At 43.0% G+C, this 15,625-nt stretch overlaps 1 protein-coding gene across 1 annotated transcript in view; it reads left to right on the forward strand.

Annotated features, from left to right (window-relative positions):
- LOC134459199 (signal transducer and activator of transcription 1-alpha/beta-like) overlaps positions 1 to 15,625 on the forward strand; it is a 31,856-nt gene that overhangs the window by 12,362 nt on the left and 3,869 nt on the right. The window contains exons 11-23 of the mRNA XM_063211492.1: positions 2,174 to 2,233; positions 4,631 to 4,654; positions 5,017 to 5,104; positions 6,714 to 6,752; positions 7,915 to 7,998; positions 8,455 to 8,553; positions 8,784 to 8,919; positions 10,525 to 10,580; positions 11,100 to 11,191; positions 12,293 to 12,432; positions 13,502 to 13,687; positions 14,182 to 14,251; positions 15,282 to 15,351. Of these exons, the coding sequence (XP_063067562.1) occupies positions 2,174 to 2,233; positions 4,631 to 4,654; positions 5,017 to 5,104; positions 6,714 to 6,752; positions 7,915 to 7,998; positions 8,455 to 8,553; positions 8,784 to 8,919; positions 10,525 to 10,580; positions 11,100 to 11,191; positions 12,293 to 12,432; positions 13,502 to 13,687; positions 14,182 to 14,251; positions 15,282 to 15,351 (1,144 nt within the window). The remainder of the gene's footprint in view (positions 1 to 2,173; positions 2,234 to 4,630; positions 4,655 to 5,016; positions 5,105 to 6,713; positions 6,753 to 7,914; positions 7,999 to 8,454; positions 8,554 to 8,783; positions 8,920 to 10,524; positions 10,581 to 11,099; positions 11,192 to 12,292; positions 12,433 to 13,501; positions 13,688 to 14,181; positions 14,252 to 15,281; positions 15,352 to 15,625) is intronic.

Raw genomic sequence — 15,625 nt, forward strand, 5'->3', positions numbered from 1 at the left:
AAAAAAAATATTTTAAAAAAATAAAAAATGATAAGGCCTTTGTAATCACAAAACACACGCACTCACACCCACAGCAGATATTTAGTTTCCAGTGACAGGATGGGAGAACATTTCTCTCATAAAGGGCCTGCATTTTTCTGGAGCACTGTGGGGTGAGGTGCCTGCCTTGCTGTCATTGCCACCCACCCTTCAGTATTTTTTTTAAATGACATAAGATTAGCCTATATTTGCAGACTACATTCATAAACATTTATTTCTTAGTGAGAAAACCAATAAGCCTGAAGATAACACTTTTCAAACAAATGTTGCTTATTATGACTTTGTTTATGCAGCTCTCACATGCATAATGAGAATCAGATGCAATAATGGACTCAACAAAGAGGACACATAGATAGGAGGACACCAGGTTTTGCCAACAAGAAAATGGCAAATTGATGCAATGTTGATTAAATGCAACAGCCAATAATAAATAATCAAGTTGCTCATAACTTTGTTTGAAATCTTATGAGGGGCTTAGCTTTCCAAACGAACTATTTGGGGACTGTTTAAAAGTGTGAAAAGTTTATCAAGCAATTCGTTTTTAAGTAGGCTACCCCTAGTTAGCTGCCAGCAGAGCTCAAACACAATTTGCCTTAATTTGTGTTAGCAACTAGCTACAGCTAGTGCTAAACCAATTCGAAGTCCTAACACACTGTAGGCAATGAAATGTGGACCATTACTTTCAAAAACCAGGCAAAGAGAACTTTGTAAATCATTTATTTACAAGTTCTACCGTCCTTCCCTTCTGTAGTCTACCTCACAACAGCCTCTGCCACCCTCATAGTCACTTCTGTTTGGAGCCTGCAGGGAGAAACTGATTGAGGGGGCGGAGACACGGCACGCATCTTCCTAGCGTCTGTGGCGCGATTTCAAAATAAGAGCCGGCAGCGCGATCGGACCAAAAAAAAAAAAAAAAAAAATTTTTTTTTTTTTTTTTTTAATTTTTCAAAATTATTCGAGGGACAAAAGTAGATGATGGGCTGCTATTTGAGTATGGGGGCCCTAAATGCTTAGAAATGGCGTGACTATCACGGATTGAGGTAAAAATGCACCACGAGCTTGTCATTTGATCACTCGATGTTTTGAGCTAACTGGGTAAGCTAACTTTAGCATTTTACCAGAACCAGGCTTATATTAGACTACTTCTGTACTACTCTAATGATATAACGGGGGTTAAATGTTATCTAAGACCAAAACACAATCACATTTAAGCCATGTACACACTGTGTTGTGATATTGGGTGAGTAATGTGTGCAAACGACGTTCGCCGTTTGCTATCTCGCTTGGTCTCTGCCTGCTGTCTGCCGCGAGACACAGGCCGGGCCGTGAGGGTTGAAAGGCGGGTGAGAAGCGTAGTTAGCCCCGGGTAATGGGAGTATCCGTGACCACACCCCCAGCGCATTATTCCGCGCCGCGGATTCCGCCTGGACAGTTTCCCAGTGGGGACTAGCTGTAAGGCTTTGTCACAAGATGAAGGAGGTGTTATGAAGACCATTTTCAGTCTTAACACAATTTTGACAGAACATGTAGTTACTGCACTTTGCCTGTGTAAGAGCAGGTGCTATAGTCTGTCCTATTGGTCCTGTGCAGTGTGTGAACTATTAGTGCATCAACAGTTCTTACAAGTATTAGGACAGGTATTTGTACACAACTGGGATTTTCATCCTGATAATAAATTGTTTTTATTATTAATGAAAGTTTGTAACCCTAATAATTAGTCATGTTTGAGATTGTATAATTGACTTTGTATATTCTGTACATTTTTCTTCATTTTGTTGTCCCAACTAAGCCATGCATAGGAACACCACCTGAAGTAATTAATACAAAAAAGGATTGATGCAACAAATCCTCTCCTGACCTACCATTGCATGTTTTTTTTTAGGTGTATCAAAATGTGTTAAAATAATAACCTGTAATAATACATACATGATCTACAAAGCACTATTATGTACTCCCTTTGGGACAATAAAAAAATAAAATCTAATCTAATCTATTGTTTTGTAGTCCTCTATACAAATTATGTTTGGCACACCCATTTAACAGATCTTGTTTTATGGCTCTATAAAAACATTGGCATGTATTGTTGCTGCTAGGCCTTGTGTTGACTTTGGCTCTTCTTCTCCCCTTCCTTCAGGCTGCTGGCCAAACTGCAGGAGTTCAACCACACTGTCAAAGTCAAGGTCTTCCTGGACAAGTGAGTAAACACAATCAAGTGATGAGACAGGATATGAACAGTTAAAGGTGCACTGTGTAATATGTTTAGTAGTTTATTTCCACAATTCATGTCGATCATTCACGAATGTTACCTTTTCAATGTTACCTTTTCACTTACCACCACCATCAAATTCGAAGTATTCATTATGAGCGGAAAAATTGCACTTTTCCTACATGAAAAGATGGATCTTCTCCATGTCTGCCATTTTGAATTTCCAGAAATAGACATTTTTAGCTGCAGCACCTACTGTACTTTAGTCATTCTAGTAAATATTACATTATTTGGCAATAGGCAGCACTGTTTCAATGAACAGCATTACAATACAAGACAGTACCTACCTACTCTGGCCACCATCCTACACAGCGCACCTTTTAAATAAGACTTTTGGACAATTGTTTAGTAGGCAATTGGGATCACATGGAACAATGTTTTTGTTGGATATTGAGCAAGTGATCCCCACTGGTACCGGCTCTGTATGCTAGTCTCAGTGACAGGAAGGTTGTTAAAGGATTAATTTTTGTGTTATGTTTGTGTTATTCTATGTTTATGGCCTCTGTCAAGATGACCGGTCGTGTGAGTGAGGATTAGTTTAATCTAATGAGGCTCATCGGTTTAGTCTAAGGTGCTGTTTCCATGTAGCAGGATATTTTTTTTATCAGGGTATTTTTTTCTCCTGGTTAGGTGTAAACGCAACATGTGGATAAAAATAAATCCTCCATTGTAACAAATGCGTTTCAGCCCCCTAAACAGGATATTTTTTTCTCCTGCTTTTTTTCCTGGATTTTTAAATATCTGCTACGTGGAAACGGAAGGCCAAAACCTATGCAAAACCAATGCAACCAGGAGAAAAAAATATCCACATATAAAAATATCCAGCTACGTGGAAACAGCACCTAAGACTAATGAACGATTATTTAGTAAGCCTTAGGTTCGCACCAGAATCTTGTTTTTGTTGGATATCTAATGATTGTCATTAGATTTACTGTAGGCAGGTATCAGTGTCATATGAAGGCCATATCTAGATTGTTTTGGGATCACATGCAATTGTGTTAAATTATGTTTAATGGCCTCCGTCCTCCAAGATGCCGGGTGGTGATGAGCGACGATTAGAGTTATTTACTGTAACTTAGGTCTATGTCCATGCCTGCATGGGAAAGTAAGAAGCGTAATTTCAATTCTTTGTATGACCAGTGCGTGTAAAGAAATTGACTATAAAGATTCAAGATTCAAGATTCAAGATTAGTTTATTACGTCTTATTATAGGTTTGAAGCCTATAAAGAGTAAAAATTGTTGTGTTTTTCTTGTGTCCTCAAAAAGATTTAAAAAAACAAATAAAAATAAAAAAGAGGGGGGGGGGGGTGGAAAAAAGTGCAAAGAAAGTGCCTTGTTGTCTTCAGCATGAATTCAGTAATCTAACTGCTTGGTGGAAGAAACTACTTTGGAGTCTGGTAGTGTGAGACTTCAGGCTTCTGTACCGTTTCCCAGATGGTAATAGAGTAAACAGTTCATGGTTGGGGTGACTAGGATCAGCCAAGATCTTTTTTGCCTTCCTGATGCTCCTTCCCTCGCACAGCTCCAGTATGGAGGGTAAGTCACAGCCGCATATGTACTGAGTTGTACGCGCACAACCCTCTGAAGAGCTCTCCTGTTGGCTTGAGAGCAGTTCCCATACCATGCAATAATGGTCCCCGTCAGAATGCTCTCAATGGTGCCTCTGTAAAACGACCTCAGGATCTTGGGTCTCATCCCAAACTTTAGCTGACTTGACTTCACTTAAAATTGTTTACTAAGGTTTCAGATCGCACACGACTTGATTTTTTTTTCTGCACTTAATGGGCCGGTGTCAGATGTTTTGCTCTTAACCCTCTGAGGTCTGAGTGCCCTTCAGAGGGCAATTGGTCTCCAAAAACAAATCTGTAACTCTGTGAGTTTTTGTCATTGAAACATATAAGTCACACCATTAGAAACCTCAGACCTTCCTGGTTCCAAATATATATACCGTATATGGAATTAAAATACTTGAAAATGTCAGGGTGGTGCAAGCAGCCTAAAAGCCTCTGAAAAGCCTTAGACCTCAGAGGGTTAACCTTCAGTATTATGTCAGGCCGAGACATCTGTCGGAGTTAGCACCCAGTTACCCTTTACTTTTGTTAAGTTGAGGGTGTTACATGAAGTTATTTGTATCATTTTAATGAACCTCATTAAAGGTCTTTTGGTAAGCTTCAGGATTACACTGAATTATGTTTTGTAGATATTCTTTGCCTCGGGTTTAGTCAACGATGGGTCATGCGAGGTCTCTAGGTTGTCTAACCGGCTTCCCTTTTTGAACACACCTCACATCACGTATCCTTGCTCTGTTTTTGTTTTCCCTACAGGAGTGTCACAGACAAGAGAAAGGGGTAGGAGAACCAGTTTATTTCAACTTGATGCATAACAATTTGCATAATCCACAAAATGCGTAGTGGACATACTAAAATACACACACACACACACACACACACACACACACACACACACACACACACACACACACACACACACACACACACACACACACACACACACACACACACACACGTTCACACACACATTTTTGCTCTTTGCCAGTCACAATCCTTATAAAGTAAAACATTGTGCACATGTTCTCGATATACAGTATGCAAGATATTCAAGATATGCACTTATAGCAGAAGGATCCATCACCTAACTCCATCTGTACATGGCTGTCTTACAACAATATTTCTTTTGTCTCTGTCTGCAGATGTCGCAAGTTCAACATCCTGGGGACCAACATGAAGGTCATGAACATGGAGGAGTCCAATGGCATGACAGCAGAGTTTCGCCATCTGGTGAGTTAAGGGGAAGCACAGGGGGCGGAAGTTTGGCAACACAATGATGACCACACATTACTGTGATAGAGTTGGTAAACATTCATAGTGTGTCACACACGCACACACACAGGCTGAATAGACTTTGATTATTCAGCGCTTCTTCCGTACGAAGAGCATTGCAGTGGCATAGCAGTGAAGCACGTGTTGTGTTGAGTTTGACCTTGGAAGTTTACAAGAAAAATCTTAGAAGCATCTTTATTTCGCATGAGTAATGAGGCCATGATTCTGCTGGATTTGGAGTTGAACTACACCTCATTCTCTCTATGCCCTACCCGGGTTTAGCTCAGGATGAATAACGTACATTCTGTACTTGGGCTGCACAATTAATCGAAAACTATCGAAAATCGTGATACAATAGTGAAATTGAAATTGTGATTTCAATCGGGATTTAATCGTGGCAATAGTGACCTACCTTCAAGAGCGTCCTTGATGCCAGAACATACCGACAGGCTGGTGTTTCTGTCCAGAAATCTGTTCACCTAAGTTTCATTCTATTGCCTTTTACATAATTAATACAATTCATTTTATTTTGCTCATCCTGTATATAATTCATTCCTGGTTACATTTCATTTTGTTATAATTTTTGTAAAGAAAATCAGAAAAAATCAATTATCGTGATTAATAATCGTGATTTATGATTTTGACTCTAAAGCCCGATTTGCATGGGATAAATATTACCTATGGACCCCTGGTAATTCGCAATTACCCCTGGACCTCCGTGATTTTTCGGGGCGCATTCGGACGGGATAAATAAACGTCTGTTATTTAGTCAATTCACAGACATTACAAGGGAGTTCAGACGGCGCGCCTATGTAAAATTACCCCAGGACGTCTGAGTTTCGCCGAAATACAGTAGGTAATTCGCGGCGGAATTATTACCTCACAAATCGCAGACATGGCACATTCGCTCAGGACTAAGAACTCAGACATTCTCTGTAATTATTCCGAATTACCGGGGGTCCATAGGTAATAAACGTCCCGTCCGAATCGGGCTAAAGTTGTGCAGCCCTCTTCTGTATGGTCTGTGGACTTCCCTCACTGTAGACACTATTTAAGACACTGAGAGGGTGTTCTGTCTGGAGCTCAGTCAACCAAGTAGTTCAGATGTCTTAGAATATTAGATCAGGCTGTAATGCATTGTGTTCCACTGCATGTATGAAGATTCAAGGTTTCTTTTCTTACATCTCCTTATAGGTTTATAAAAGAGCAAAATTCTTTGCGTTTTGTCTCCTCAAAAGATAAACAAATGATGTGTGTGTGTGCGTGTGCGTGTGTGTGTGTGTGTGTGTGTGTGCGTGTGCGTGTGTGTGTAAAAAAGAGGGGCTGGGGAGAAAAAAGTGCCTTGGTACTTGCTGCTGTAAAGGTGGTTTTCAGTTGAATTGAGTGCCACATTATCAATGGGTAGTTTTGTGAGCAAGCCTGGGCATGCCAGTGGATGTGTTTACTGACTCTCCTCTCCTCTCCTCTCCTCTCCTCTCCTCTCCTCTCCTCTCCTCTCCTCTCCTCTCCTCTCCTCTCCTCTCCTCTCCTCTCCTCTCCTCTCCTCTCCTCTCCTCTCCTCTCACAGCAACTGAAGGAACAGAAAGTTCAAGGCAGGACCAATGACGTAAGTGCTCTGCTTCATGGTCTTAGCCTCATGGAGCCAACTCTCCACCTCATTTATAACAGACTGGTGTTGGCAAGGACCCCTACAGGGTTCCCGTCTCAGATTGCTCCTGTTTTAACTATCTGCTGTTTTTTCAACATAATGTATGTGATATGCTATGGCATACAGGGAGGGGGGGGCTTCATATTAGTAGGGCATGACATCCTTTACACATTGATGAGTTCAAATGGAGAGGAAGAGATAAAAAGACAGGGGGAGGAGGGAGAAAAAGACAGGACAAGAGAGAGTATGTGGGTAGACACATTTCCCTGGAAGTGTGGGGGCGGAGGAAGTTCCTGAATCCTGACACCATCTTTTTATTGCTGCTTTGAAGCACAGCATATTGAACTGAGTCATGCCGGGGCTGAGGTGAGGGAGATATTGGCAACGGCAAGACAGAGACAAAGAGCGAGAGAGAGAGACAGACAGACAAACAGAAAAATAGATAGAGACACACAAGCTGTTATCACAACAGTGCAGGTGACTGTTTCCCTGCCGGTTATAGCACACTGGTTACCAAAATGCTGACTGGTGGGCAACCTGCATCCGTACCACAAACCACCTTTTCAATTCCCACATGCTCTATTTTCCTGGTGGAACACAGTTACCTGTTGGCCTGAAAATTCGACCCATGCCTGCAGTTCAGCGAGCGCAGCCCCTTCATTAGGAATGTAGTCTGCGCTCCTCCGTTGGCGGGCCCGAGAGTGCAGTACCACCCGGAAAAGTCGCGAGTGAACTCTCTCGTCATATCCATAAAACCTTTCTGCACACACACTCACATTCACAAACAGAAAGAGAGTGAATGCGCTGGAACTCAAGGTTGCATGAAGTGTCAGGGCGCCAAAGGCTGGACTTAATCAAATCTCTTAATGCCACAATAATGTGTCTCACTAAGGACTTCAAATTGAGTTAGAATTGAGTTGGTGTTGGCTAAGAGCTTTTACTTGGAGAGATTGACACTGAATGGGAATGAGAGAAAAAAAACATCCGCTCTTGACCTCACTTCTAACCATGTTAACTACTTGAAAGTTGCCTGTCGGAATGGCTTCTTGTCTGAATAGTGTGTGCGTGTGTGTGTGTTTTGTTTAATGGAAGTGTGTCTATCTATCTTCACCAATACTAGGGGCCTCTCATCGTGACTGAGGAGCTTCACATCTTCAACTTTGAAGCAGAACTGGTTCATGGGGGACAAGTCATCAACCTGGAGGTACTTACACACACACACACACACACACACACACACACACACACACACTTGCGTGTGCGCATTGTTGTTAAAAGTTCACAATGTCTTATTTTAACTTGTGTTCAAAAACTTTTAGTAACTTCTCTCTCTCCCCCTTCTCTCTCTTGCTCTCTCTCTCTCTCTCTCTCTCTCTCTCTCTCTCTCTTTCTCTATCTCTCGCTTCCTCTCTCTCTTTCTCTTGCTCTTTCTCTCTCTCTCTCTTGCTCTCTCTCTCTCTCTCTCTCTCTCTCTCTCTCTCTCTCTCTCTTGCTCGCTCTCTTGATCTCTCTCTCTCTCGCCCTTCTCTCTCTTGCTCTCTCTCTCTCTCTCTCTCTCTCTCTCTTGCTCTCTCTTCCTCTCTCTCTCTTGATCTCTCTCTCTCTCTCTCTCTCTCTCTCTCTCTCTCTCTCTCTCTCTCTCTCTCTCTCTCTGCTGCAGACTAGTTCATTGCCGGTGGTGGTCATCTCCAATGTGTGCCAGCTGCCGTGTGGCTGGGCCTCCATCATGTGGTACAACATGCTGACTACTGAAGCCCAGGTAACACACACACACACATACACACACACACACACATACACACACACATACACAGCACACAGAATCACATTCATGTATTCATTCCTTCATCTGCAAGGGTGTCTGCTGCATACTTAAGGAATGGCTTTGACCTCATAATCTTACTTTTTTTTGTTTGGTATGACATGTCAGTCACTGCTTTTTTCTTTGTTCTTGTGTGCGTGCGTGCATGTTCGTGTGCGTGTCTGTAGAACCTGGGTTTCTTCCTGAAGCCCCCGTCGGCCACGTGGGGGCAGCTGATGCGCGTGCTGAGCTGGCAGTTCTCCTCCATCACCAAGAGGGGACTTAACGACGAGCAGCTAGGCATGCTGGGAGAGAAACTTTTAGGTTGGTAGCATAGCCGCCGCAGAGATGTGCGTGCGTATGTGCGCAACTCTTAACACATAATATTCTCTGATATATTTTCCTGCTTTTCGGCCTTTGCTAATCACAGTCCTGATAGAATTTGATTGCCTTGGCAATGGAAAAAAGTTTGCTCTCTTACTGAGAGTTTGCTCTGACCAAGAAGATGACTAATAACGATTCCCAACCGGCCTGGTTAACCCGCCTCCCTCTGTTTGCTACTGGTCGAGGCCAGAATAGGCTGTGCCGAAGTTGAAGCCAAACATTTTGTTAGTCCCAATAAAATATCTCTGCTTAAACCACGCCACTGCCTTGAACATGCATCTACCCAGGGTTGTTGGAGCTGCTCGAAGTTGATTGGAGGTTGGAGTTCCACAATATTTGTATTGCTCCTGGCCTGACTAGAAGCAACGCTGAAGGTGTTGCGTCGCTAGGAGGGCGTGGCCTGTTTAATGAGGCAAGGTATTTCTCAGAACACCCGCCCTGTCCTGTCCCGTACATGGGTAGGGACTTTTCTGTCATTTGTCCTTGATGGAGACACAACCGATAGCTGTGTGGACAGATCAGCTGCCAATTTCCAGTGAAATTCCGGCTGGTCCTCTGAGTCAGTTACCTCTCCCACACATTCTCTCTCTCTCTCTCTCTCTCTCTCTCTCTCTCTCTCTCTCTCTCTCTCTCTCTCTCTCTCTCTCTCTCTCTCTCTCTCTCTCTCTCTCTCTCTCTCTCTCTCTCTCTCCCCCTCACACACAAACACAAACACACTCTCCCTACAGGAATTGGAGTGTGACTGGTTACACATGAATGCTGGCAATCCCTCTCTCCTTACACTATAATTTAGGAGGTACTGAAGAACAGCTGAGGGCTGGTTGTATAATCAGAGAGATTTTAGAATGAGAGGGGACATATGGCGGCCATCTTGGTGACGCCTCCGGGGTGCTATTTCGCGATTAAGTAGACCAGATCTGAGAGTCAATGGGAAAAATGAATGGGGAAACTGAGTGTAGGAGGGGAACCCAGCGGTTGTGAAAACCATATGGTTGAAACGACCGTGAAAAACTGATCAATCTAGACTACTTGGTTGTGTCATACGAGTCAAAATAAAGCTTTTTGAGCCACTTTTCTCACGGTTTTTTTTGACAGAGCGCAGGCGCAGTAGTTCCATAACGGCACGAGAGCAACGGCTTTTCACAACTGAGCATGTGCATAATTTCGCGTGCGCCGATGCAGCCAGATGATTGGATCACTGGCAACGCAGCTCAGCAGGCACATTGGCTCTTGTTACCAGAAAGGCGGGAGATGTGCGGGTAGACGCCATATTTGCGTTACGAATCTTCACCGTTAATGTCTATGTACCTGTCCTATCTCCCCTTACTAGAATATTTCTGGTATAATGTAGTGTTTTGTCCACACCAGTTGATAAGATTTGTTGATAAGTTTACTAGACGTAAAGCAGTGACAAAAGTAATTGTGTATTGTCTTTATTAACTGTATATCTTTTTGTGTGTATGTATGGATATTTGTGTATAAACTGTATGGTATATAGATTGATGGTGTTGTGCAGCACTAAGTGATCAGTGTGTGTTCTTGCAGGACCTAAGGCAGCGAAAGACCCGGAGGCAGCCGTGTCCTGGAATATGTTCTGCAGGGTGAGTGGCCCAACTAAATGGTTCTAGAATACTTCAGCTGGGCGGAACACTCGAGCATTCTAGAACCTTTTACGAATGGTTCCAATTAAATAAATGGTTCTAGAATACTTGTGATCCTTTTTTTAATGCCATTGTGCAGTTTCTTTCCTGTATAAAGCACAGTGTAGTGTACCATGGAAATGAAACGGAAAAGGTTCCACAAAGTTTCATTATGATTTGTGGCTGAGTCACCCACCATTTGATTGGTGGAGATTAATTACTGTCAATGACGCACTCCCATATACCCCCACTCCTCTTTTCCTTAGCAGGGACACAACGGTCATACTTGAACTTTTGAATACAGTAATACATACACACACACACCTTTTACGCCTCTCTGGCATGGGAGCGCACACAAATATTCACACTTATCTCCCGTCCGTCCCCTGAGCAACAGGGAACTTTTTAATGCACGCACGCACGCACGCACGCACGCACACACACACACACTCATCCCCTGCCTGTCCTCTTGTCTAACAGGGTGGCAATGATCAGAAATTCACTTTCTGGCTGTGGATAGACGGCATACTGGACCTCACCAAGAGACACCTGCTGAGTCTGTGGAACGACGGGTAATACACACACACACACACACACACACACACACACACACACACACACACACACACACACACACACACACACACACACACACACACACACACACCTACTGAGCCTGCAGAGGTGGAAAGAGTACTAAAATATTGTACTCAAGTACAAGTACTGTTACTCTGTTGAAAATGTACTCAAGTACGAGTACATTTACCAGTCAAAAAATCTACTCAAGTAAAAAGTAAATAATTTAAAATGTACTTTGAGTAAAAGTAAAAAGTTACTTTTTAACAATCAGTGTTTTCTGCCTCTAGATGTGCAAGGGGTGCACTGGGTTAGAGGAAGAACAGCTAATGTTGATCTCCTCTGAGTTAAGTGAATCTCCATCGTCAGCCTCCATGTCAGCCATCATCGTTTGAGTGAGAGACAGGTCGCACGCGCCAACTCTTTATAAACTAGGCTAAAATTCTAGAGGGTTTTTTTTTTTTTACTCAGTAGCGCTAGTGCTGCAAAATGTACCTAAGTACATTACTCGAAAGAAAATGTACTTCAGTAAAAGTAAAATTACACATTTTAAAAAGTAGTTTAAAAAGTCCTTGTACACAAAAAAGCTACTCAGTTACAGTAACGCGAGTAAAGTAATTAGTTACTTTCCACCTCTGTGAGCCTATGGAATGATGGGCACACACACACACACACACACACACACACACACACACACACACACACACACACACACACACACACACACACACACACACACACACACACACACACACACACACTATGTCTAAAAATGTGAATATAGTCTGAACATGCTAAATGTTTTGTGAGATGTGTGGATTTGACAGAAAAGTGTGTGTGTGTGTGTGCACGCTTGTGTGTATGTGTGTGCTTGTCTCTGTGTGTATTTGTGTGTGTGTGTGTGTGCACGCTTGTGTGTATGTGTGTGCTTGTCTCTGTGTGTATTTGTGTGTGTGTGTGGATGTGTATGTCTGCTTGCATGAGTGTTTTGCCTGTGTGTTTGTGTGGCCGTATCATAGGCTTTGTGAAGTAAGCTTTGTGAGTGCTCCAAGGTATACTAACTGTGCGTGCGTGTGTGCGTGCGTGCGTGCGTTTAGGTACATCATGGGTTTTGTGAGTAAGGAGCGTTCCAAGGAGTTGCTTATGAACCGGCAACCCGGAACTTTCCTGCTGCGCTTTAGCGAGAGCAACCGAGACGGAGCCATCACGTTCAGCTGGGTCGAACACACACCTGCAGGTACACACACACACACACACACACACACACACACACACACACACACACACACACACACACACACACACACACACACACACACACAGTGCAATGTAACACTATTTGCATTACTTGCTATATACAGGGCTGATAGTATTCAGGCTCCATGCCTGATTTCAGGCTTGACAGAGTTTGCAAAAAATAACAACATTGATAACATTTAGCCATTAGCTTATTCTCATCTCAGAAAGTTACAGGTTCAGGATTTTATTCTACTATCAGGCTTGAATAATGGTCATACACAGGCTATTAAATGTTTGAATAATGTGTCAAAATAGGCCTACGTTGCGTCACTATGCAGTATCTTGTCGTCGTCGTTAGAGCAGGGGAAAGTTCAGGCTCAAGATTTTTTTTTTCACTTTCACCCCTGTATATAGATTAAAAAAAAAAAACACCATCGAGGCCATGCACACACCACACACGGGCGAAAGACCGTTCTTTTGGGCTCAGACGTCAGGTGGCGCAACGGCATCTAATGCCCATAAATGTATTTTAGCAGCATATTCATTGCAGCACACCAACCACTAAATACTTTGTAGATGGTCCACTAGAAACAAACCAAACAAAAACAATTCCATACAATAGTGTCACTTCCTGTCGTTGCGTCGCCCTGATGTGTGCTACTGCTGTAACGCCACTGACACACATGCATATTACATTGACCACATGTCATTTATGACAGTCATGGGTGAGCGGTTAGGGCGTCAGACTTGCATCCCAGAGGTTGCCGGTTCGACTCCCGACCCGCCAGGTTGGTGGGGGAAGTAATCAACCAGTGCTCTCCCCCATCCTCCTCCATGACTGAGGTACCCTGAGCATGGTACCGTCCCACCGCACTGCTCCCCATGGGGCGCCACTGAGGGCTGCCCCCTTGCACGGCTGAGGCATAAATGCAATTTCGTTGTGTGCAGTGTGCAGTGTTCACTTGTGTGCTGTGGAGTGCTGTGTCACAATGACAATGGAAGTTGGAGTTTCCCAATGGGCTTTCACTTCACTTTTCATTTATGACTTGTTTGTGTGTGTGCAACAGTGGAGCCTCACGTGCGCTCGGTGGAGCCCTACACTAAGAAAGAGCTGTCTGCCGTCACGCTGCCAGACATCATCCGGAACTACCGCGTCATGGCCGCGGAGAACATTCCGGAACACCCCCTCCGCTTCCTCTACCCTGACATCCCAAAGGACACGGCCTTCAACAAGTACTACAAGCCCAAAGACAGTACGTTAGTTACAGTATACCGTTATAGTTACAACATCAAACCTTCAAGTGCTACAATCCCAAAAATAGTAACTTACTGTATTTTAGACACACCTTTCAATAAGTGCTACAACCTCAAATACAGTAAGTTAGTTAGACCTCACTTTCAACAAGTACTACAAGCCCAAAGACAGTAAGTTCGTTACAACATCAGAATCATGAGACCAAGCCTTCTACAAGCCCAAAGACAGTAAGTTGTTTAAAGTTTAAAGTTGTTTTAAAGTGTAAAATTGTAAGCAACTGGACAACAGCTTGCCTTGAAAGCCCTTCAGACCTGTGGCCAAGCATTCTAGTATTATAATCCCTGATGGGCCAATCAAAACATTCCAGGAAAGAAATGTGATTTTGATGTTTGCCATAACTGTGGCCATTTTGATTTGGTGTGTGTGTGTGTGTGTGTGTGTGTGTGTGTGTGTGTGTGTGTGTGTGTGTGTGTGTGTGTGTGTGTGTTTCAGAGCCTGCGACCCCAAGTGTTAGGAGCTCAGATGGCTACATAGGGACGGAGCTCATCTTTGTGTCTGAAGTGTAAGTGTCTTTTCTTCACAACCAATTTCCTTCCAAAAAAGCAGGACACTGTGGTGATGCATGCAAGGGAATTGAGTGAAGCAAGCAACACTAATGGAATTTTCTGTTGGAAGAAAGAAATGGCTACGAAGATGAGCAAACTAAATGATGCATTAATGGCTACTATTGTCTGGGTAATTAATGGAAAACAATAATTGAACAGTCGACCTCTGTCTCCCCTTTTTCTTAAGTTAAGTTTATATTTAAAGCTCTTTAAAAATACAACAGAGGCAGCTGAGCAAAGTGCTGGACAAGCAGGTAAAAAGGACTTGAGGACACCATAAAAAACACTAGACAAAAGAAAATGACTTCAAATCCTTTTTATCCGCTTGTTTAACCCAGAGATGGCATGAGCAAGAACAAGAAAACAATAGGACATGTATATGTCCCCGGTTCTCTGAGGGAGAATGAGAGAGACGATTCCCTTACGGGAGGTCCTCATCGTATGAGACATCCACCGAAGCACCTTTATAATCACGCCGCAAGGTATAAGCTGTGAGGACCTGTAGCCACTCCTTGAGAGGGTATAAAATAGGGGTGTAAATAATAATAGAAATTTATCGATATATCGTGATATAATCTGACGATTGAATCGAATCGCATCGTATCGTGGTGCATATTTAAGTATTGAAAGTAATCGAATCGCTGGCCCCTTCCCAAAGGAATTGTAAAAAGGTTGAATCGAATCGTATTGTATCGTATCAAGGGGGATACTTGAGTATCGAAAATAATTGAATCGCATGGAATAGTAACATTTCGATATTGAATCATATCGTCATGGAGGCTGTGATTTACACCCCTAGTATAAAATGGGGGCCGCGCATGCGCAGGTCCTCTTTCCACCATTAATCCTCTGAGCTTTTCTGAACGAGAAGGGAAGAGCTCCCTGACCTCCCGTAGAGAGAGAATCATCAAACTAAATTCGACTGATAAGAGAACAGATTAATACGTTGGTTTGACTTGCGTCACTTTCTCTGTGTGTCCCTCCCAGGTCTCCGTCTGAGCTTCAGGACAGCATCATGCCCATGTCACCTGAGGAATTCGGGGTGCTGGAAAGCATGGTACTGTACTCTACAGCAGTGGTTCTTAACCTTTTTTTCTTGAAGCACCCCCGAACCTGTGCCCAAGACAAGCCGTGCACCCCCAACCTAAGCGTCTACGCATGTATACGCACAAAAAAAAAATATTTGAGTGATTAATTACAGTAATTCTAGCTTTAGACATTAATCAATACTTTAATGACTTCATATGGGGACCAAAACACGTTTAAATTTGGTCTTGATTTGATCTAATTATAATGTTTGGAAGCAGAATTTTGGTCACAATCTCAACACA

The sequence above is a fragment of the Engraulis encrasicolus genome, chromosome 12 (assembly GCF_034702125.1).
Source record: "Engraulis encrasicolus isolate BLACKSEA-1 chromosome 12, IST_EnEncr_1.0, whole genome shotgun sequence".
Lineage (NCBI taxonomy): Eukaryota > Metazoa > Chordata > Actinopteri > Clupeiformes > Engraulidae > Engraulis > Engraulis encrasicolus.